At 43.5% G+C, this 25,208-nt stretch overlaps 1 protein-coding gene across 2 annotated transcripts; it reads left to right on the top strand.

Moving 5' to 3' along the window:
• Positions 1–1,599: 1,599 nt before the first annotated feature.
• On the top strand, positions 1,600–24,690 carry LOC133606762 (transmembrane protein 151A). 2 transcript variants are annotated; one of them, XR_012050426.1, is made up of 7 exons: positions 1,600–1,924; positions 15,800–16,138; positions 18,181–18,315; positions 18,495–18,634; positions 18,742–18,781; positions 18,851–22,129; positions 22,619–24,690. XR_012050426.1 is itself a non-coding variant. In XM_061961073.1 (6 exons), the coding sequence occupies exons 1-6, from the start codon at positions 1,856–1,858 to the stop codon at positions 20,024–20,026; spliced, it is 1,899 nt and encodes a 632-aa protein (XP_061817057.1). In that variant the 5' UTR covers positions 1,600–1,855; the 3' UTR covers positions 20,027–24,638. The 2 variants fall into 2 exon arrangements, 1 of the variants encoding a protein (XP_061817057.1); XM_061961073.1 differs by having other exon boundaries at positions 18,851–24,638.
• Positions 24,691–25,208: the final 518 nt, after the last annotated feature.

Raw genomic sequence — 25,208 nt, 5'->3', positions numbered from 1 at the left:
TTGTCAAGGACGTGTACAGGTTGATTATTCGTGGCTTGCTTTTTCCTGAGTAATGGTCCCTCAGTATTTTCAGTGCTTTCCTGCCATCGTATGCAGCATCATGTCTTATTAAAGACAAGCTTTTATCATCGATCAACCTGATGAGCTCTGCATAGCAGTCTGGATTCTTTATTCTGTCCGCTGCTGCTTGCTCTTCTCCTACTGGTTCATTTAGAACAGTGTCTTTCAACTTTAAAATATGTAAGTGTCCCAAAAATCTTGCTTCCCAAAGGTCATACTTGCTTTCGGATCCATCAAAGTACAGTTGCGGGGATACTGCTCCAGTAGTACGAGCCGCCATATTTGTTTAAGCTCCGCACTTTAGCGCTATGCTATGCTAATTAGCTCAAACTTTACCGCGGTTACTTCTTCTTCGAGGGTACACGCTACTTTATTGGCTAAAGTCACTTTTATGCTCCGTGTAATACTTCACGTTTGCAATACCTTTATCCTTGGTCAAGCAGTTCTCCTCTGTTAGCTCAAGTCCACACCTGCAAACTTTCTTGGCTTCTCTGTCCGTGCGTCGACTCAACGCTACCTGGCCTTGTTTGCTTGAGTTGGCTGGAATCTCTGGGGTTCCTGGGCCCATAACCTGTTAAGGTGTTTGAGCTTCGTGGAGTTCTTTGTGCGTGCACATAAATGACACTTTTATCGAGTCTGTTCAACGTCCTCTGGCACGAGGAGACTTTATTATTATTCTTCTCGAACATAACACACAACACCAGCTCCAGAGCGCCCCAAGTGGGGAACATGCGCTATAACAGCCAACCACTACAACAGTACTACACAGAGTAAGAGCGCAGATCAATCTCAACATATATATATATATATATATATATATATATATATATATATATATATATATACATATATACATATATATATATATATATATATATATATTATTTATATATATTTATTTATTTATACATGCACCTTATTGCTTTTTTATCCTGCACTACCATGAGCTTATGTAACGAAATTTCGTTCTTATCTGTGCTGTGAAGTTCAAATTTGAATGATAATAAAAAGGAAGTCTAAGTCTAAGTCTAAAACATTCACATGTTGCACAATGAGATGTAAACATGGAATCATGTGTTTATTCCTGTAACTATCCGTTTGTAAAATATATCTTTATTAGTATTTCTTTAATATAATAACATAATTTTATGATTACGGTTCGGGTTCGGTGAATGCGCATATGAAACTGGTGGGGTTCGGTACCTCCAACAAGGTTAAGAACCACTTTGAAAGATGATGATGAATGATCGACGACATTCCAAAAAAGTGAAGTTCCCCATTATGGTGCATCATTTCTTACATGGAAAACATATTTTATTTTATAGGAGGTCTTTGGAACTTTAAAACTGGCCTACAGTGAGGTAACCTTAGCAGAGGTCATTACCATACCACGACACGTGCAGGCAGATCACGGGGTGTCGCCCGCCTCCGTGTGTAAATAGGTGTCGGCAATGACGTCACGCAAGGAGCTCTGCATCTTCACCGTCTCCAACAACAACGGCGCTGCCGCTGCTGCTTGACTTTGGAAGCTGGCTCTAGTTTTATTTTTAGCTCCGCCGGCGGAAGAACACAGCGCGGCGTGGGGAGAGAGCCGCCAAGGAGCTGGGATGCTCTTCTAGCTGGACGAGAGGATGCGCATTTGCCGCAGGCCCCGTCATTGTGAAACCGGACACCGACGTGCGGCGGATGGGGTGACGGAGCGCGCTGCTCCGCCGGGGAGGTCCCTCGCTTCGGACGTTGCCGGGGTAGGAGCCGCCTGCGCCCGGTTGTAGAGGGGGAGGAGGCAGGAGGGAAGATGCGGACGGAGGAGGAGAGGGCCGCCGCAGAAGAGCCCATTTTGGACGAAGGGTCAGGACGAGAGCAGGTAAGGACGCAGCGAGGACTACTCTGCGTAAAGTTGCGCACACTAAATCCGTCCTCGTCGAACGTCTGCAGTGGACATTATGTCATTGAGGCGTTCGGAAGTAGTTCATAAGGGGGGAAAAAAAAGATGCCGTCATGACTCGGTCGAGGTTTGAGTGCAGACCAAGGACACCGTGGACACTACAGGCTGAAGGATTGAGGACGCAGTCTATGAGTAAACAACACTAAAAACTACAGGTCGTGTCTATACTGCGTCATGCATTGCGCGCGCAATGTGTGTGTTTGAACATATCCTAATGTTGATTTGTCATTCCATGTCTACTGCAACATGCATTGTGTGTGTTTGTTAATTTGTCAGCTGACATCCAAGCCTTATAGAATCATCCATCCATCTATCCATTTTCTACCGCTTGTAATCAAAACTACCTAATACATTTTGTTTAAAGGGGAACATTATCACCAGACCTATGTAAGCGTCAATATATACCTTGATGTTGCAGAAAAAAGACCATGTATTTTTTTAACCGATTTCCGAACTCTAAATGGGTGAGTTTTGGCGAATTAAACGCCTTTCTAATATTCGCTCTCGGAGCGATGACGTCACAACGTGGCGTCACATCGGGAAGCAATCCGCCATTTTCTCAAACACCGAGTCAAATCAGCTCTGTTATTTTCCGTTTTTTCGACTGTTTTCCGTACCTTGGAGACACCATGCCTCGTCGGTGTGTTGTCGGAGGGTGTAACAACACGAACAGGGACGGATTCAAGTTGCACCAGTGGCCCAAAGATGCGAAAGTGGCAAGAAATTGGACGTTTGTTCCGCACACTTTACCAACGAAAGCTATGCTACGACAGAGATGGCAAGAATGTGTGGATATCCTGCGACACTCAAAGCAGATGCATTTCCAACGATAAAGTCAAAGAAATCTGCCGCCAGACCCCCATTGAATCTGCCGGAGTGTGTGAGCAATTCAGGGACAAAGGACCTCGGTAGCACGGCAAGCAATGGCGGCAGTTTGTTCCCGCAGACGATCGAGCTAAACCCCCAATCGACCCTAGCTTCCCTGGCCTGCTGACATCAACTCCAAAACTGGACAGATCAGCTTTCAGGAAAAGAGCGCGGATGAGGGTATGTCTACAGAATATATTAAGTGATGAAAATTGGGCTGTCTGCACTCTCAAAGTGCATGTTGTTGCCAAATGTATTTCATATGCTGTAAACCTAGTTCATAGTTGTTAGTTTCCTTTAATGCCAAACAAACACATACCAATCGTTGGTTAGAAGGCGATCGCCGAATTCGTCCTCGCTTTCTCCCGTGTCGCTGGCTGTCGTGTCGTTTTCGTCGATTTCGCTTGCATACGGTTCAAACCGATATGGCTCAATAGCTTCAGTTTCTTCTTCAATTTCGTTTTCGCTACCTTCCTCCACACTACAACCATCCATTTCAATACATGCGTAATCTGTTGAATCGCTTAAGCCGCTGAAATCCGAGTCTGAATCCGAGCTAATGTCGCTATAGCTTGCTGTTCTTTCCGCCATGTTTGTTTGTGTTGGCTTCACTATGTGACGTCACAGGAAAATGGACGGGTGTTTATAACGATGGTTAAAATCAGGCACTTTGAAGCTTTTTTTAGGGATAAAAAACTTCGAAAAATATAATAAGCCACTGGGAACTGATTTTTAATGGTTTTAACCATTCTGAAATTGTGATAATGTTCCCCTTTAAAAATGCTTCACAACTCCATCATTAGTGACACACAATGTATTCATTTAAACATGACCAAAATCATTATATGTTATTGTGATTTATAGAAATATCGTGACGGCTTACCTTACTGTACATGTGACACAATGGACATATTGGTAAACTAAGCATTATTATCACTGTAAAACAGAAGGTTATATTATATTACATTATAACATAATAACTAACAGAGCTCACATAATGAGGTGTTTACTCGTTATAAAGCAGGGTTATCAAACCATTTACCACAGTCTCCTATCTCCAAAAACTCCCGGGTCCAACTTTCTTTCTCAATAGTTTTAATTATATTACCGTACTAAGAATCAAGGATGTGCTATGATGTACAATTCATCTTACTATTGGCATTATTTAGACCAGGGGTGTCAAACGTACGGCCTGCAAACAGGTTTTATCCGGCCCGCGGGATGAGTTTGCTAAGTATAAAAATGAGCCGAAATTTTGGAATGAAAAAACTGCTGTTCTAAATGTGTCCACTAGATGTCACAAAAGCAATTCTATGTGTCTGTAGATGATGCTACATATGTAAAAAAAATAATAAACCTCATCATGTTAGTGCACCAGTCGGGGAAAATGAGCAAACTACATAAAAAACATACTGTAATTTCCATCCCATCCATTTTCTACCGCTTGTCCCTTTCGGGGTCGCGGGGTACACCCTGGACAAGTCGCCATCTCATCGCAGGGCCAACACAGATAGACAGACAACATTCACACTCACATTCACACCCTAGGGCCAATTTAGTGTTGCCAATCAACCTATCCTCAGGTGCATGTCTTTGGAGGTGGGAGGAAGCCGGAGTACCCGGAGGGAACCCACGCAGTCACAGGGAGAACATGCAAACTTTACACAGAAAGATCCCGGGCCCAGGATCGAAACCCAGGACCTTCTTATTGTGAGGCACACGCACTAACCCCTGTACCACCGTGCTGCCCCTTATAGAATCCGACCTACCTAATTCCTTTTGTTTAAAAATGCATTACAACTCCATCGTTAGTGACACACAATGTATTAATTTAACCATGAACCAAAATCATATTTGTTATTGTGATTTATATAAATATCGTGACGGTTTACTTAACTGTACATGTGACATGATGGACATATAAACTAGGCATTATTATCAGTGTAAAACAGAAGGTTATATAGGCCTGCATTATAACATAATACATAATAACTAACAGAGCTCACACAATGAGGGGTTTACTCGTCATAGACCAGGGGTGTCAAACGTACGGCCCGCGAATAGGTTTTATCCGGCCCGCAGGACAAGTTTGCTATGTATAAAAATGAGCCGAAATTTTTGAATGAAAGAAACTGCTGTTCTAAATTTGTCCACTAGATCTCACAATAGCAATTATTTGTATCTTTGTAGATTTTGCTACATGTTACGTACAGGAGGAGACAACAAGGGCGTGGGATTTAGCTCTATGTTTTATTATATATATATATATATATATATATATATATATATATATATATATATATATATATATATATATATATATATATATATATATATATATATATATATATTCAAACCCCGTTTCCATGAGTTGGGAAATTGTGTTAGATGTAAATATAAACGGAATACAATGATTTGCAAATCATTTTCAAACCATATTCAGTTGAATATGCTACAAAAACAACATATTTGATGTTCAAACTGATAAACCTTTTTTTTTTGGCAAATAATCATTAACTTTAGAATTTGATGCCAGCAACACGTGACAAAGAAGTTGGGAAAGGTGGCAATAAATACTATAAATACTATAAAGTTGAGGAATGCTCATCAAACACTTATTTGGAACATCCCACAGGTGTGCAGGCTAATTGGGAACAGGTGGGTGCCATGATTCTGTATAAAAGTAGATTCCATGAAATGCTCAGTCATTCACAAACAAGGATGGGGCGAGGGTCACCACTTTGTCAACAAATGCGTGAGCAAATTGTTGAACAGTTTAAGAAAAACCTTTCTCAACCAGCTATTGCAAGGAATTTAGGGATTTTACCATCTCCTGTCCGTAATATCATCAAAGGGTTCAGAAAATCTGGAGAAATCACTGCACGTAAGCAGCTAAGCCCGTGACCTTCGATCCGTCAGGCTGTACTGCATCAGCAAGCGACATCAGTGTGTAAAGGATATCATCACATGGGCTCAGGAACACTTCAGAAACCCACTGTCAGTAACTATAGTTAGTCGCTACATCTGTAAGTGCAAGTTAAAACTCTCCTATGCAAGGCGAAAACACCCAGAAACGCCGTCGGCTTCGCTGGGCCTGAGCTCATCTAAGATGGACTGATACAAAGTGGAAAAGTGTTCTGTGGTCTGACGAGTCCACATTTCAAATTGTTTTTGGAAACTGTGGACGTCGTGTCCTCCGGACCAAAGAGGAAATAACCATCCGGATTGTTACAGGCGCAAAGTTGAAAAGCCAGCATCTGTGATGGTATGGGGGTGTATTAGTGCCCAAGACATGGGTAACTTACGCATCTGCGAAGGCACCATTAATGCTGAAAGGTACATACAGGTTTTGGAGCAACATATGTTGCCATCCAAGCAACGTTACCATGGACGCCCCTGCTTATTTCAGCAAGACAATGCCAAGCCACGTGTTACATCAACGTGGCTTCATAGTAAAAGAGTGCGGGTACTAGACTGGCCTGTCTGTAGTCCAGACCTGTCTCCCATTGAAAATGTGTGGCGCATTATGAAGCCTAAAATACCACAACGGAGACCCCCGGACTGTTGAACAACTTAAGCTGTACATCAAGCAAGAATGGGAAAGAATTCCACCTGAGAAGCTTCAGAAATGTGTCTCCTCAGTTCCCAAACGTTTTCTAACACAATTTCCCAACTCATATGGAAACGGAGTTTGTATGTAATTATTTCGATGGTGGTCCGTGCGGTCAAACCAGACATTTTAGAAGGGTAATGCCAACAATCTGTCCCGACTCCTGACAAAAATATCGCTGCGTAACTTTACAAATACATTTGGCTAATCGACATCAGTAAAATGTGGCATAATTACTTAGTAAACCATCTTGCAAGAAGCATAAACAAGAGAAACCTACAGCGTAGCACTCGGCGATTGCCATTTGAAGATCCTTGGAGTAGGATTCGGATTCGGCTGCTTATGTGGCAACCTCAATCATGGAGAGTGGGAGGGGACTACATCATTTTGACCGGGATTGCAGTCCGTGATTGCAGTACCATTTCTGGCCACATTGCACCTTAAAAAAACATTTGAGAGATGTTTAATATAAAAGCACAGTGCTTTTAAAAGGCAAGGCCTGTTGCATAGTGACGTCTTTGAGGGTTTCAACAGAGCTGTGTTTTTTAGTGTTGCCACCTTGGCGACTTTGTCGCTAAATCTGCCGACTTTCCAATCCTTGTGGCGTCATTTTCTCGTGAACAGCTACTAGCGACAAATCTAGTGACTTTTTCCCCGTAAATATTGAAGACTTTTTTGTGTACAGGCCCGCAGACACATTTTGTTCTCTAAATTTGGCCCCTTGAGTCAAAATAATTGCCCAGGCCTGATCTATACCTACGCCAAATAATTACTTGATTAAAGTATAGTGTTTTAATTTGCTATATTCAAACACAGTGTTACTGTTCACACTGTGTGTAATGTTACAGTGGCCAACAATATTAAATATACATGTTAAATGAAACACCTGCTTTGTTTTAATGAATACTTAGGCCTACTACGCTACTGTATTTTAATGGGTTATACTTGTATAGCGCTTTTCTACCTTCAAGGTACTCAAAGCGCTTTGATACTATTTCCACATTCACCCATTCACACACACATTCACACACTGATGGCGGGAGCTGCCATGCAAGGCCCTAACCACTACCCATCAGGAGCAAGGGTGAAGTGTCTTGCTCAAGGACACAACGGACGTGACGAAGATGGTAGAAGGTGGGGATTGAACCAGGATCCCTAAGGTTGCTAGCACGGCCACTCTCCCAACACCGTCCCCGTAATGTTGGTCATTATGGTGGTACTTGCACAGCAAGGTTTTTTCTGAGGTGTTACTTAAAAGTTTGAGAACCACTGCCCTAGAGCAGTGGTTCTTAACCTTGTTGGAGGTACCGAACCCCACCAGTTTCATATGCGCATTCACCAAACCCTTCTTTAGTGAAAAATAAAATGTTTTTTTTTCAAAATCAAGACAAAGTTATATGTTTATGGTAACACTTTAGTATGGGGAACATATTTTAAGTAACAAAGACTTAATTTAGAGTTATTTGGTTAGGGTTAAGGTTAGAGGGTTAGGGCCAGGGTTAGAGAGTTAGGGTTATAATGAGGCCATGCCGAATAAGGCATTAATAAGTACTTAATAATGACTAGTTAAGAGCCAATATGTTACTAATTTGCATGTTAAAGGCCTACTGAAACCCACTACTACCGACCACGCAGTCTGATAGTTTATTTATCAATGATGAAATCTTAACATTGCAACACATGCCAATACGGCCGGGTTAGCTTACTAAAGTGCAATTTTAAATTTCGCGCCGAAATATCCTGCTGAAAACGTCTCGGTATGATGACGTCAGCGCGTGACGTCACGGATTGTGGAGGACATTTTGGGACAGCATGGTGGCCAGCTATTAAGTCGTCTGTTTTCATCGCAAAATTCCACAGTATTCTGGACATCTGTGTTGGTGAATCTTTTGCAATTTGTTCAATCAACAATGGAGACAGCAAAGAAGAAAGCTGTAGGTGGGACGCGGTGTATTGCAGGCGGCTGCAGCAACACAAACACAGCCGGTGTTTCATTGTTTACATTCCCGGAAGATGACAGTCAAGCTTTACCAATGGCCTGTGGAGAACTGGGACAACAGAGACACTTACCAGGAGGACTTTGAGTTGGATATGCAGACACGGTACCGTGAGTACGCATGCAGCTGCGGCTTCCAAACATTTGATCGCTTGCCCGTACGTGCGTGCCGCTATGTGCATGTCACGTACGTAACTTTGGGGACTTTGGGGAAATATATGTGCTGTATGAACTTTGGGGAGGTGAACGGTACTTTGGGCTGTGGGATTGAGTGTGTCGTGCAGGTGTTTGAATTGTATTGGCGGGTTATATGGACGGGAGGGGGGAGGTGTTTGTTATGCGGGATTAATTTGTGGCATATTAAATATAAGTCTGGTTGTGTTGTGGCTAATAGAGTCTTGTGTTTATTTACTGTTTTAGTCATTCCCAGCTGAATATCAGGTCCCACCCTCCTCTCACAGCATCTTCCCTATCTGAATCGCTCCCACTGCCCTCTAGTCCTTCACTTTCACTTTCCTCATCCACAAATCTTTCATCCTCGTTCAAATTAAAGGGGAAATCGTCGCTTTCTCGGTCCGAATCGCTGTCGCTGCTGGTGGCCATGATTGTAAACAATGTGCAGATGTGAGGAGCTACACAACCTGTGATGTCACGCTACTCGTCTGCTACTTCCGGTACAGGCAAGGCTTTTTTATCAGCGACCAAACGTTGCGAACTTTATTGTCGATGTTCTCTACTAAATCCTTTCAGCAAAAATATGGCAATATCGCGAAATAATCAAGTATGACACATATAATGGACCTGCTATCCCTGTTTAAATAAGAAAATCGCATTTCATTAGGCCTTTAATAAGCAACTAATTAATGGTGAATAATGTTCTCCATACTAAAGTGTTACCATGTTTTTTTTTACTGGTGCACAAAATGAACCGTGCATGAACATCACCTTGTTCAAAGAACGAAACCAACACAATGCATAAACTCACAACAAATTACACACCTGCAAATCAGTGTGACTTCTGCTGTTGCCGTATCCGTAATACGCCGATAGGGAGAAGTTTTTATTTACACGATGAGTCGGGTGTGTCTTGACCTCGATCGAACCCAGGTTAAGAACCACTGACCTAGAGGAAGGGCAGGGAACCCCAATTGATGGCTACATTTCAACAATTCTAATATTTTATGATATTTCCCATTAAGATCACCTGTTTCATTTAATGTCTTTCAAGGCATGGCCATGAAATTCCGATGTCTTGCATGTCCTGTTCCTAGTCTTAATTTGGAACACATATCAGTGCAAAGCCTGTTAAATGCTACTTCTCACTCAATACCAGCACTCCTGGCTCTTTATGGCTGCAGGAGTAATGCATTGGATTGAGAGTGCCACCATTACGCTCACTCACCATTACTGTGGCCTTCCTGTTTTAGATCGGCCCACCGTGGCGTATATACGGCTTCATCTTTCCAACCTCCTACTCAACCACTTACAGCGTACGGTATCCCGTTTCACTTTTGTCAACCGGGTCCACAAAGTACAGTGGAGTCATTAATTTAACATTTCGCAACTGTAGTTTGGAACATTGCTCTAAAAGCATTCAAAAGACAGCATTCAGTATAAACGGTCAAACACATGCAGGTGCCCACAACACAGTGTTTAACAAGGACTGGAAAAAGAAGCAGTGTTTTACTGAGCGTCAGCCGCCACGCTGCGCAGGCCTCCTCAGCATCAGCCCATTTATCCAATCTTCACATCCACCCACATGCCACCATTGCTAATTATAGCCGCTCCAGTCACACCGAAGCAGCCCACACCGAGATGATGGAGAGGGGGATATTTTCTATGAGGTAATTACAATTGCAGAGTAAAAACATAGCGTGACACATTTTAATCATATGTTATGGGGACACTAGCTACAATGAGTAGAGTATTTTTGATGACTCACTTAGAAAACATTTATCAGGTGACAGGTAGCGTGTCAGCTTTACCGTCCTTTTAGCTCAGGGGCCACATGGAGGAAAATCTATTCCCAAGTGGGCTTGAATGGTAAAATCATGGCATGATAACTTAAAAATAAAGACAACTCCAGGTTGATTACTTTGTTTCACTTTTGCCAAAAATAGAACAAGAACATTCTAAAAACGTACAAATCACAAATGGACAAAAGACTTCAAGTTTGTTGAAAATTCTGAGGAAATTGGTGCAGTTTCAAAAACACAATGAGCTTAGACTTGGTCTCAGTGTGTCTACAAAGCCAGGATTAAACTTTTAAGTCACAGTCTTTCTGGGACTGAACAGAAAACACAACATGTAAACTCTTCTCTGTATCAAATACATCCTTTGTCATGTCCACGTATCAATCCGGAGCTAACTCAACAAACCGTAAGAAACGGAGGTAAAAACCATTCAACAGGGTTAAGCTCACTTTTCTCGTGTTTGACAGAGATATTTTGGGGCAACGAGGGTGCCAAATGATGACGTGTTCGAAGCAGAAGACATAAAACAGCAGGTTTTAAGTTTCATGTGGGTCGAGGAGGAGGAGCCACAGTCATCCTTTACTGCAGACCTGGGCAAACTAAAGCCCGGGGGCCGCATGCGGCCCGTTAAGCTTTTCAATGTGGCCCGCCCGACATTCCCAAATATTTTTTTTAGATCTTTAAGATGGAAACTGTAGCTGCCATTATGATGTGCAGTGATGTTTTCAAATGACCGGAAGTCTTGAACTATACAAAGTATTTACCGCATTTTTTGGAGTATAAGTCGCACCGGAGTATAAGACGCACCTGCCGAAAATGCATAACAAAGAAGGAAAAAAACATATATAAGTCGCATTTTTTGGGGAAATGTATTTGATAAAACCCAACACCAAGAATAGACATTTGAAAGACAATTTGAAATAAATAAAGAATGGTGAACAACAGGCTGAGTAAGTGTACGTTATATGAGGCATAAATAACCAACTGAGAACGTGCCTGGTATGTTAACGTAACATATTATGGCAAGAGTCATTCAACTAACTATAACATATAGAACATGCTATACGTTTACCAAACAATCTGTCACTTCTAATCGCTAAATCCCATGAAATCTTATACGTCTAGTCTCTTACGTGAATGAGCAAAATAATATTATTTGATATTTTACGATAATGTGTTAATAATTTCACACATAAGTCGCTCCTGATTATAAGTCGCACCCCTTGCAAAACTATGAAAAAAACTGCGACTTATAGTCCGAAAAATACGGTAAATGGTTGAAATCTGCGCTTTTGCAAGCTATACTAGTTACTATGGTAATCTAAGTCACAGCAGCTCAGACGAGGCACCAGGCAGTGTGGGTGGGGAGCGTTTCCACAGAGTGTTTCCAGAGCGAGCCTAAAAATGCTGGGTGTCAGGGACAGACGCGAAAGGAGATTTTTACAAGAAAGTTCTAAAGCTTAGTGATGTATCAGATTGTAGGTGGGTTTTTTTTACCCTTGGCATTCATATTTCGCTGTGTTTGTTGCATTTTTGTTGCACTTCGTCTGATTGTAAAATATGTCAATCAAGAGGGGGTGTGACGTTCATATGTTGTCAGTATTCAGTGTTTTATCGTTCATAGTTACCGTATTTTTCGGAGTATAAGTCGCACCTGCCGAAAATGCACAATAAAGAAGGAAAAAAACATATATAAGTCGCACTGGAGCCCGGCCAAACTATGAAAAAAACTGCGACTTATAGTCCGAAAAATACGGTAATATTGTAAATCCCACATTCTTTATTTTTATGTACATTGTGGGTGTCTCATTCTGTAAAAAAAAAAAAAAAAAAAATCCATTCCGTTTTTTAAGGTTGTCTGTCATAAGGTTTTTATTATTGTGAGGTTTTGTATTAGTGTTCCTAAAAATAGATATACCGGCCCACAGACACATTTTTTTCTCTAAATTTGGCCCCCGGGACAAAATAATTGCCCAGACCTGCTTTACTGTGAACCTCTTGCTTGGTATAAACAGTTTGCTTGCCTAACAGAATTGTGCCATCCAGTGGACACATTTAGAACAGCAGTTTAAAAAAAAAAGCAGCTCATTTTAACACTTGGCAAACTCATCACGCGGGCCGGCTTAAACCTGTTCAGGCCCGTGGGCCGTAGGTTTGACGCCCCTGTTTTAAAGCATGGCCACACTCTGTCAATAGGTGGCAGCATACACTTGCCGACACATTAGAGCACACAAAGCATATTTTCTTTATCCATCCATCTTCTCGGGTTCGCGGGGGTGCTGGAGCCTATCCCAGCTGCATTCGGGCGGAAGGCGGGTTACACCCTGGACAAGTCGCCATGTCATTGCAGGGCCAACACTTCATTATTAGCTCCAATACAAGCAGTCCTGCAGCGCTTTATACAACATACCACATTTTGCTACTGGCTAAATTAACTCTAATGAGCTCACAAGATGGGTCTTTTCTTGTATTTTAGTGAAGTAATTTACCAAAAATATACATGACATTTGTCAATATAAGCATGTATCAAATAACTACAGAGTCTCCAAGGCTGAAGTGCATTAGAACACATCCACTAAGAATCATGTCTGAATCATTCAATTTACTGCGTCATCAAACGAATTACCACTCCGCCTTAATTCAAAGACAGCATAAGTCTGGGAAAGGACGCAGGAATATTGCTCTCAGCGTCGGTGGTGGACAAAATGGGACACATTTTTGCGATATCACGGCGATGTAAGAAGGCTGTTTTAGTCACACTCTTAATGTGTGACTCAAACGAGAGAGTTGGGTCGAAGATAATACCCAGATTCTTTACGGAGTCGCTTTGTGTAATTGTTTTGTTGTCAAATGTTAAGGTGGTGCCCTATATCATTCTGACTTATAGGCTTTGTATTATTATTAAGAAAATGTGTTTGTGCATCAAAAGTAAACTGGCTAGTTTTTGTTGGTGACTTCATTGTGAAGTGAAGTGAATTATATTTATATAGCGCTTTTCTCTAGTGACTCAAAGTGCTTTACATTGTGACACCCAGGGGCGTCACTAGCTTTTAAGGACGGGGGGGGGGGGGGGGGGCTTAGCCCCCAGGAGATGCACAGGATGCGAGCAAATGTTACGCACGAGCACAAAACTTCACAAATGGCTAACAAAGACTTAGAAATTATTATTTGTTATTATTATTATTTTTAAAAAATGCACGGGATGAAATGAAATGCTCCCCGGGACGATAGCTTTTAACCATTTTTTTTCTTTTTCTTTTTATGTATTTATTCATTTTACATTTTATATTCAATGTCTTGGTTTTTCCTCCCTCTGAAAATCCTATTAAATGTTTAACAAGCCATCCTATAATAATACAACAGCTCTTAATGTAACAATACAATAAAACAAATATATTTAATGATGTTTTTTTCATTATTTTAACAATAGGCTAATGTATATTACTTTATATAGATTCTACAAGAAACACAAAACTTAAAAAATAAATTATTTACAATTGCACACACAAGGTTTTGTGCAGCTTCACTCATTGTAAAGGAAGATAATGTGCTTCGTACATCCGCAGGACCGCAAGCAAGGTCGCCGAGAAAATGTGGACTGGAATTTGAGTGATGTGGGCCTTTTCTATATGAACAAGTGGAATGGATTGGATACCGACGCACTAAAGGGGCTCTCTACCTTACGCTACGAAGTGAGGGGAAACTGAGTGAATAATAACAGGTTATATGATTATTTATTTAAACTCATATTTGGGCCACTTTATAATGAATATGTCGACATGTATTTGTAAAAACAAAACAAAAAAACACAAAATTATTTAGGGGGGCTTGAGCCCCCCTAAAATAGGCCTAACAACGCCAATGGTGACACCCAATATCTAAGTTACATTTTTAAACCCGTGTGGGTGGCACTGGGAGCAAGTGGGTAAAGTGTCTTGCCCAATGACACAACGGCAGTGACCAGGTTGGCAGAATCGGGGATCGAACCTGGAACCCTCACGTTGCATTGTATTTGTCACACTGCAAAGTGGCAGTATGATAAAGAAGATAATTAAAATTATTGTGCTGTATTGTGTCCTTGTATTGAATCAAAACAATAACTAATATAATTCAAAATAATATGGTATGAAAGTCTGTGATGACGTGGCGACTTGTCCAGGGTGTACCCCGCCTTCCGCCCGATTGTAGCTGAGATAGGCTCCAGCGCCCCCCCGCGACCCCGAAGGGAATAAGTGGTAAAAAATGGATGGATGGATAGTATGAAAGTTTGGTAAATTACAGATTACTTTAGCATACAAGCTTCAGCTACCCCTGTTATATAAAGCCCCCTTTAGCTTTTTATGTCTCATTTTGACGTTTCAGCGATAGACCTATATCTTCCAATGCATCCTCGAAGAATTGGGGTGAAAGAATTTCTTTGAATTCAGTATTGTGATCGTCTCCTCATGAAAAGTACATGAAAATGATTGTGTCTTCCCTGTCTGTGAAACTCCCACTTTGCTCTTTTAGTGCAATCAACCCACTTAGAGATAGACATTCAGGATGTAACAGTGGAGACATTGGGTGGGGGGCGGCGGCGGCGGCGAGGGGGGGATGGAGGATTCAGGGAAGGAGAAGAAGAATGATTACATAAGCAAAGGTAGGAGGATGTGGAGATACACGACATGATAGCTGGATCTATAGGCCTCAGGAGTCCTGCTCAATGTTTTTTTATGGGCCTTTGCAAGGAGATGATAGACGGGTGAAGTGAAGGTGTCCTTCCCTTTCACAATGTGCCCTTCAAGTGCAATCGTAAAATGCAGCCGCAGCCATCCAAAGATGCTAGCGGAGAGAGAAAGAGGACTGCGCAGGTCATCTGACATAACGACCGTCTGGCATCCTCTCACATTGATATGATGCTTGAGATGAGAAGTATCCTTAACAACTAAATTATTGACATGTTAGCCTCCGTTGGCTCCATTGCGATGCTGGGCTTGAATGTGCGCACCGGCAATCTGAGAGACAGACTAAGGAAGGGGGCATGGCGGCGGGGACGGGGGGGAGTGCTGTAATATGATGTCCTCACAGTGCAAGTGAGGCTGCATGCACTTAGCCCGGGCATTAACTGTGTGTGCGTGTGCGTGTGCCTAGGTGTGTGTGTGTGTGTGTGTGTGTGTGATGCATTCACGGTGGTAATGCATCTGGGTTGGTCATGACCACAAACTTACACATGCCACCCTTTACCAAGCAGGTAGGTCACAGTCTTGAAATCGTTGTTTCGTTATCATACCTACCATTCCTAATGTTTTGACCTAGTCAAGTGAAATATGAATAAAGATATTATAACGTTATCTCCCCCACTTCCTCAGCAACGGCCGGTCCAGCAGTCTCTGGCCTCGTCCCTGTGCCGGGAGTCCCACTGGAAGTGCCTCCTCCTGACTCTCCTCATGTATGGCTGCTTCGCCACGCTCACCTGGTGCGCCCTGTGCCGCGTGCCCGTGCTAAGCTCCTCGCCCGTGCGCGTGGCCGCCGGTGACAACGCCACCTCGGCGGCCTACTACAATGACGTGCAGCGCTTGGAGAGTCCGTGCTCCAGCGGCTACCTCTACATTCCGCTGGCTTTCCTGGCCATGCTCTACGTGGTCTACCTGGTGGAGTGCTGGCACTGCTTCTCCAAGACAGCCATGTTGGCTCACGCCGAGTTCCAGGTGTGAACAGTGTCTGACTAATAATTAAATTAACAGCCCTCACAGAGGAATCATTTTTGTCATAGGACAATACAATAGAAAGTTAACTTCTGACTAGTCAGTGTACAGTTTGTACTGAATGGCAGTATAGATTTCCTATCCACTGAAAATAAATTAATTACTGTTTAAATATTTGGCAACACAAGTTGGTAGCAATATGAGCACGTGGTAGAACTGCATGTGGGGAGAGGGGAAACATGAATTCCAGCATTCCATCCATCCATTCATTTTCTTCTGCTTATCCGAGGTCGGGTCCCGGGGGAAGCAGCCTGAGCAGAGAAGCCCAGACTTTCCTCTCCCTAGCCACTACGTCCAGCTCCTCCTGAAGGATCCCAAGGTGTTCCCAGGCCAGCCGGGAGACATAGTCTTCCCAACGTGTCCTTGGTCTTCCCCGTGGCCTCCTACCGGTTGGACGTGCCCTAAACACCTCCCTAGGGAGGCGTTCGGGTGGCATCCTGACCAGATGCCCGAACCACCTTATCTGGCTTCTCTCGATATGGAGGAGCAGCGGCTTTACTTTGAGCTCCTCCCGGATGGCAGAGCTTCTCACCCTATCTCTAAGGGAGAGCCCCGCCACCCGGCGGAGGAAACTAATTTCGGCCGCTTGTACCCGTGATCTTGTCCTTTCGGCATACTTGCCAACCCTCCCGGATTTTCCGGGAGACTCCCGAAATTCAGCGCCTCTTCCGAAAACCTCCCGGGACAAATTTTCTCCAGAAAATCTCCCGAAATTCAGGCGGACCTGAGTGACGTGTCGACAGCCTGTTTTCACGTCCGCTTTCCCACAATATAAACAGCGTGCCTGCCCAATCACGTTATAACTGTAGAATGATCGAGGGCGAGTTCTTGGTTTCTTATGTGGGTTTATTGTTAGGCAGTTTCATTAACGTCCTCCCAGCGTGGTAACAACACACAACAACAGCAGTCACGTTTTCGTCTACCGTAAAGCAGTTCGTCTGCCGTAAACAGCAATGTTGTGACACTCTTAAACAGGACAATACTGCCATCTACTGTACATGCATATGTGACAATAACATCTAGGGCTTTTAGAGAGTGCAGTGCACAACTGCGCACACAACAAGGAGACGAAGCAGAATGCATCATCAGAGAGGGTGTTCAGCATGGTTAGAAAAATAGTGACAGAGAATAGAACAAGGATGGACAATTCAACCCTTAACTCAACAATGAGTAGATGAGTGTTATGTGTGTGTATATGTGTAAATAAATGAACACTGAAATTCAAGTATTTCTTATATATATATACATATATATATATATATGAAATACTTGACTTGGTGAATTCTAGCTGTAAATATACTCCTCCCCTCTTAACCACGCCCCCGCCCCAACCACGCCCCCCCTCCCGAAATCGGAGGTCTCAAGGTTGGCAAGTATGCCTTTCGGTCATAACCCAAAGCTCATGACCATAGGTGAGGATGGGAATGTAGATCGACCGGTAAATTGAGAGCTTTGCCTTCCGGCTCAGCTCCTTCTTCATCACAATGCACAGCAGTGGTCCAACAGGAGCACAAACACACTTCCAAGATGACAAGTGCTTTGTTGAGGAAGATAAAGATGATGGAGTGGACAAGTATGACTCCTCCAGACCTGAACACTCAAGCAGAATGTAAAAAGGTAGCGCAATGCAAAGGGGTCTAACATCCCCCAGTGCTGTCATTACGGTGGAGTGAAAGAAGATTCCAGTTACAAAATGTGCAGTTCTGGTGAGTCCAGTGCTAAATAACAACGGTGACCACAGAAAATATTCAGACCAAGATCAATGTGAGGTGAACTAACTTGTGTTGCCAGCTATTTAGACAATGATAAATGTGTGTTTACTCATTTTAAGTGGGTCTGTACTGCTATGCAAGCTGTACACAGACTACTCTAAAGTAAACAAGTTTACTTTGCTTGCTGAAATATCAGGGTTTTCACTCAATGGCGCAATTGTTGTATCTTGCATCAGATATGTACTTTGACTAACCAAGTTGGTGTTTTCTCAGGAAGTGTACGAGCGCGTGCAGAGGCTCCAACAGGCCACACCCTGTATTTGGTGGAAGGCCATCAGCTACCATTACGTGAGGAGGACCAGGCAGGTGACAAGATACCGCAATGGAGATGCATACACAACCACACAGGTGAGAGAAACCACTGTCAATTTCTAACAGGCGACCTTACCTTCCTTGAGAGTGCATTGGTAACTGGACTTGGATTAAAGTACATTAGAGGTTGCACTTCATGGCCAGGGTCAATGGGAAAAACACCAAGTTAGATTGAATAATGCTCCATTCATTTTGGACCTAAAAATGTTGCTCAGGTCTACCACGAACGTGTCAACACACACGCCTCCAGCTCAGAGTTTGACTATGCTCGCTACGGCGTAAAAGATGTGTCTAAGGAGCTGTTTGACCTCCAGCTGCACTCTGCTGTTCGCCTCCGCTTCACCAAGTGCTTCAGGTGGGCTACTCGGGGGCACACTTAGATGCTATTTGGGGATTGTTATGAAATTGCTGTGATGTCAACTAGCAACATTGTTTAAATGGATCTACTTTTGTCATCCTTAGCTTCTCCAGTGCACGTGCTGAAGCAGCCTATCTCACCCAGGTAAGTCATCCAGTGACGCATCTAACGTAAGATCAACAATTCTACTCATTGTGCGTTTCCTCTGCCCAGCGAGCTCGCTTCTTCGGTGAGAACGAGGGCCTGGACGACTACATGGAGGCCAGGGAGGGCATGCACCTGAAGAACGTGGATTTCCGCGAACACATCCTGGCGTTCCCGGATCCCGCTCACCAGCCGTGGTTTTCCAGGCACAGAGTCTTCTGGCTGGCCTCCGCTTTCCTTCTGTCATGGCCGCTGAGGGTGGTGTCTGAGTACCGCACGGCCTACGTGCACTACCACGTGGAAAAGCTGTTTGGCGAAGATGAGGATGTCAGCGGGGGAGGTGGGCCGGGAGGGGGCGGAAGAGGCAGCGGGGGCGAGGGTGGGACTGAAAACGGCATCCATCCGGGAGGGATCAGAATGGGTCCAAACGGGTCGAGCTATAGAGCCATCTCGCGAATCAACACAGTGGACATGACAGAACTCGAGTGGCACATTCGCTGCAACCAGCAGATGGTTCCCAGCTACTCTGAGGCTCTCCTCATGGACTTGGACAGTAGCAGTGGGACAAACCCCACTGCTTCCACACCCATCTCCGGGCCCCCAGGCACCACCCCCAACCTGGAGGGGAGCCGGCCTCCTTTGGCCCTGCCTGTGGTGTTCAACTCCACGTACCTCCTCCAGAGCTGCCCCCGATGCCGGCGAACCACATCTAGCTCCAGCCTTCCCTCTCGTCTGAGGGCACCCATGGGAACCACCGCCCTGCTCAATGCAACCGTGGCGGGCTTGAGGGCGGCCGGGCACAGTGGAGGGGGGATCGGAGGCAGGCTGGTTCTCAGTCGAAGCGGATTCTCATTGGGGAGGCTGAGCGGCGGGAGGCAGAACAGCCTGTTCCATTCACGCAGCATGGGGGGAGAGCTGGGTGGAAGTCGAGAGGATGGAGCAGGAAGTGGAGGAGGGGGAGCAGGATTCCTGGGCTTAGGCTCCAGGCAGGACAATGAGGAGACCAGAGGTGTGCTGGAGGGAGAGGGGGATGAGGAAGAGGAGCACGAGGTGATGGAGGCGGAGGAGAGGAGGCGGGAGGATGCGGGGAGAGACAGGGATGAAGAGGCGGAGCAGGATGGAGGAGGAGGAGGAAGTAGGAGGGAGGGCGAGAGGGAACGTCCACCATCTTACCAGGATGCCTTCTTCTTCCCTGTCCTCATCATACACGGAGATGAGAGCTGCCATGCTGGAGACCGCCTCTGAACGTCTCAACTATGACAAGAGACAAACCATCAGTGGTCGGTCATGCTGGAGGGACAAGAAAACATAAATCTATGCAAGAGCAGGAGCAGGCGGAGAACCAGTCTAAGAACACAAAGACTATTGGACAAAAGTACTGGGACACCTGGTCAAGGTCTTCCACTCTAAACTCATCCAAGCAAGTATGTAGGGACCTTGCTGAACAAACTGTTGTTGCACAAAGTTGGAAGCATAGATTCATTAAGATGAAGAGGTGTGACCCAAGACTTTTGTCTATGTCTTCTGGAAGGAGAATTGGATCAGCAGCTGACCACGAGGCAACACGGTGCCAACAAAGGAGGAGGAACATCGATTTGCTTGCCGTTTCCTCCGTGCTGACGCGGTCCTCTCCTCGCCATTAGTGATGCACTCACGCTCACACCGGTATTAGTCATGCGGCCCTGAAAAAACAACATAAAAGACGTCTTCACGGACATCCAGTCGTAAACACAATAAGTGATGACAAGTGATGGCACATTTTATTCACCAGAAAGTACTATTTGATTCAGATTAATATTTCTATTAGAAACATGTTGAGGAGACTTTTCTCACTAGCTTTTACGCAAAACAAAACAACGCTAAAGAGCTGCTGAGGACGTCAGTAACTCCTCCTCCTCCTCCTCCTGAAGGCAAGCGATCGGCCAGATATTTAAAGGGGAACATTATCACCAGACCTATGTAAGCGTCAATATATACCTTGATGCTGCAGAAAAAAAGACCATATATTTTTTTAACCGATTTCCGAACTCTAAATGGGTGAATTTTGGTGAATTAAACGCCTTTCTAATATTCGCTCTCGGAGCGATGACGTCACAACGTGGCGTCACATCGGGAAGCAATCCGCCATTTTCTCAAACACCGAGTCAAATCAGCTCTGTTATTTTCCGTTTTTTCGACTGTTTTCCGTACCTTGGAGATATCATGCCTCGTCGGTGTGTTGTCGGAGGGTGTAACAACACAAACAGGGACGGATTCAAGTTGCACCAGTGGCCCAAAGATGCGAAAGCGGCAAGAAATTGGACGTTTGTTCCGCACACTTTACCGACGAAAGCTATGCTACGACAGAGATGGCAAGAATGTGTGGATATCCTGCGACACTCAAAGCAGATGCATTTCCAACGATAAAGTCAAAGAAATCGGCCGCCAGACCCCCATTGAATCTGCCGGAGTGTGTGAGCAATTCAAGGACAAAGGACCTCGCTAGCACGGCAAGCAATGGCGGCAGTTTGTTCCCGCAGACAAGCGAGCTAAACCCCCTATCGACCCTAGCTTCCCTGGCCTGCTGACATCAACTCCAAAACTGGACAGATCAGCTTTCAGGAAAAGAGCGCGGATGAGGGTATGTCTACAAAATATATTAATTGATGAAAATTGGGCTGTCTGCACTCTCAAAGTGCATGTTGTTGCCAAATGTATTTCATATGCTGTAAACCTAGTTCATAGTTGTTAGTTTCCTTTAATGCCAAACAAACACATACCAATCGTTGGTTAGAAGGCGATCGCCGAATTCGTCTTCGCTTTCTCCCGTGTCGCTGGCTGTCGTGTCGTTTTCGTCGGTTTCGCTTGCATACGGTTCAAACCGATATGGCTCAATAGCTTCAGTTTCTTCTTCAATTTCGTTTTCGCTACCTGCCTCCACACTATAACCATCCGTTTCAATACATTCGTAATCTGTTGAATCGCTTAAGCCGCTGAAATCCGAGTCTGAATCCAAGCTAATGTCGCTATAGCTTGCTGTTCTTTCCGCTATGTTTGTTTGTGTTGGCTTCACTATGTGACGTCACAGGAAAATGGACGGGTGTTTATAACGATGGTTGAAATCAGGCACTTTTAAGCTTTTTTTAGGGATATTGCATGATGGGTAAAACATTTTTTAAAACTTCGAAAAATATAATAAGCCACTGGGAACTGATTTTTAATGGTTTTAACCATTCTGAAATTGTGATAATGTTCCCCTTTAAGATGCACAAAAAAAGTGGCTCATCAGGAGCAGGTTTGGCCCCCCTCTAAGTCCTTCATAATCCATCAACTAAAATTTAGACGTGGAAGAGTCTCACCAGAACTCAGGCTGGACTCTCTTAACCTGACTCTCGCCAGATCCTTGGAGTTTGCTGAGGATATGGGACTTCTCAATAGGAGATGTATTTCCTTGTAAAAAAAATCATTGCATGTGATTGGATAAACCACTTGTCCGTTATCTTGAATGACGTGCTACTTCAACCACTCACATCGAAATCAACCCGTGGCGCTGATGAGAGCGACGCCGGGAAATCCAAAACAGAACAGCCGACATATTGGATAATGACAGAGCGAAAAGTTAGATAACTTTTACTGAAACAACGGAGCAATGTCAGTAGACGATGGATGTCGCAAAACAGTTGCAATAGCAGAATCAATGTCAGCACACGACTCCTCGCTGGTCTCATCCATGAAATCCCGCCCGGCGATCCTGATTGGTTCATTCTTTTTTTGCTATCTTGAAGGAGTTTGCATTGCCCTCGAGCCCAGATCCTTTGTGTGGAGCTCAGCGAGCTACAAGGATCTGGCGAGAGTCAGGTTTGGACTCTCTGGCCTACTTCCTAAAATTGGATGAGGATACACACTGAGGGAGCGGCAGAAAGTCCTGGTACTTTTCAAAGCACACCTTGGATGAACACGTCTTGGCCTTCCTTCCTTGCACCTTTGAACATGACACAGGCTCCTCAAGACAATGAAAGCCCGGTTCTCCCCGTGCTCCACAAGTATGGAAAGCACACACACACATTCTGTATAGAAACTCTCAAAGACATACAATAGAGGACATTTATAGACATTTTTTTGTAATGCTGTTAATCATGACTCAGATAGTCCTCATATGAGCAAAATCAAGCACTAAAGCGCACTGAACACACATTTGTGTCATTGTATGTTATGATTTGTTTGGATTGTAACGATGGGACGCACTTACAGTATATGTCAATTGTGTGCTATAGCCACTTGAACGCTTGCAAAAGCTACAAAACATGCAACATTTCAGCTTTTGTGTTTGTTTGCAGTTTTGAGCGATGTTTAAAATGCCTTTAGTAGGCGTCACAAATGTTTTTGCGTGTGTGTCAACCAATGGTTTGCTGGTGTGGCCGAAAAAAAATATAGAACACAAAGTAGGCCTTCACACATGCACTGTCCAATACGCATGGAAATGTCCTCCATACGTTGCCTTCGTGTCTGTCCACTCTTGTATCTCAGGATTTTAAGTTTGAAAACTTTTTGCAACATCTGCTTCAATTGTTGACACGCTTAAAGCCAAGTGTACACACTCGCATGCATGAGCATCTTCTAAAAAAAAACACACACACACATTTACATGGGGAGAAATAACACAAATATTTGTCGATGTGCACAAGCTGGCGACCATGCAGTCCAGGGTGCCCCTTGCCCGAAGTTAGCTGGGATAGGCTCCAGCTCACCCGGGAAAAGTATGGTTGAATGAATAGCGCACAAGCTGAGTTAACCTTTTGGCCGCCAGATGGCAGCAAAGCACTTTGTAGGGGAAGCCCACAGAGGGACAGGGTAGAAAGCATCCAAACCATCTGCTTAGAAGTGATGACTTATTAACCAGGATGCTGATTAACATAACAATTTAGTGACATAACTGCAGAATAACTTAGGCGACTTTCTGAATGAACAGGCAATAAGTGAAGACAATTAGCCTCCATTGACTAAATACATTGCCTTTTCTGTGTGCTCAATACAAGCTACCTTGTCTTTCAAATGAAAAAAACACCAACTGCAGCTGAAGTATTGTAAAAAAAAAAAAAAAAAAAGGAATAAAAACAGTCACATGATGCCGCTTTGTTTCATTTATTTTGTACTACTGAATGAGACTGTCCACTGTGGATGCCGCCATGTGACTGATGCAAGGACAAACCCTGTTTTTAACCGACCAGAGGGCGACAGCAATATAAAAGTACTAATTTGTATGGTCGCCATGGCAACAAGAATCCTCAGCATCACTTCATCTTTACAGTCTGAATGGATTTTGTCATGGGTGACACACGATGACTATATAATATGCCACTTAAGTATTTTATCACATACTCACTGTCAATTTTCAGGGCTTGTTTGGTTGATTAAGAAGCAGCGCAGGTGGTCACATAACGCTGTTTGTCAAGTGCTGATGATGACAGTTATGGAAAATGCAAATAAAGTCAATCTGCTTTCTAAACCAACCTTGGGTGTTTCTAATTTCTTCTATTTCATAAAAAAATAATATATGCGCGTGTATACATATGTACTTAGTTTTTTATTCTATGTAATATATATTAATATTATTTGTATCTTTTTGACGTTTTAAAAAAAAATTGTAATACTGAATAGTGCAGTTATGATCAATAGAAAGCCCTGAGAATCAGTGAGATGGATGACTGACAATATCCATATACAAAATGTAATACTGTTATTGACGATCTAATGCTTTATTATAAATGTAATACAAACCCCGTTTCCATATGAGTTGGGAAATTGTGTTAATGGAAATATAAACGGAATACAATGATTTGCAAATCCTTTTCAACCCATATTCAGGTCAATATGCTACAAAGAAAACATATTTGATGTTCAAACTGATAAACATTTTTTTTGCAAACAATCATTAACTTTAGAATTTTATGCCAGCAACACGTGACAAAGAAGTTGGGAATGGTGGCAATAAATACTGATAAAGTTGAGGAATGCTCATCAAACACATATTTGGAACATCCCACAGGTGAACATGCAAATTGGGAACAGGTGGGTGCCATGATTGGGTATAAAAGTAGATTCCATGAAATGCTCAGTCATTCACAAAAAAGGATGGGGTGAGGGTCACCACTTTGTCAACAAATGCCTGAGCAAATTGTTGAACAGTTTAAGAAAAACCTTTCTCAACCAGTTATTGCAAGGATTTCACCATCTACAGTCTGTAATATCATCAAAGGGTTAAGAAAATCTGGAGAAACCACTGCACGTAAGCAGCTAAGCCCGTGACTTTCGATCCCTCAGGCTGTACTGCATCAACAAGCGACATCAGTGTGTCAAGGATATCACCACATGGGCTCAGGAACACTTAAGAAACCCACTATCAGTAACTACAGTTGGTCGCTAAATCTGTATGTGCATGTTAAAACTC

Source organism: Nerophis lumbriciformis, linkage group LG05, assembly GCF_033978685.3.
Source record: "Nerophis lumbriciformis linkage group LG05, RoL_Nlum_v2.1, whole genome shotgun sequence".
NCBI lineage: Eukaryota > Metazoa > Chordata > Actinopteri > Syngnathiformes > Syngnathidae > Nerophis > Nerophis lumbriciformis.
This window is presented reverse-complemented; position numbering and strand designations above follow the sequence as displayed.

What these genes read in the sequence shown, in the direction of transcription:
- LOC133606762 (XM_061961073.1), top strand. Translation starts at nt 1,856, where the DNA reads ATGCGGACGGAGGAGGAGAGGGCCGCCGCAGAAGAGCCCATTTTGGAC. An exon ending in AAGGGTCAGGACGAGAGCAG is followed by an intron (nt 1,925 to 15,799) that starts GTAAGGACGCAG and finishes CCACTTCCTCAG; the next exon opens with CAACGGCCGGTCCAGCAGTC. An exon ending in CGCTTCACCAAGTGCTTCAG is followed by an intron (nt 18,635 to 18,741) that starts GTGGGCTACTCG and finishes TGTCATCCTTAG; the next exon opens with CTTCTCCAGTGCACGTGCTG.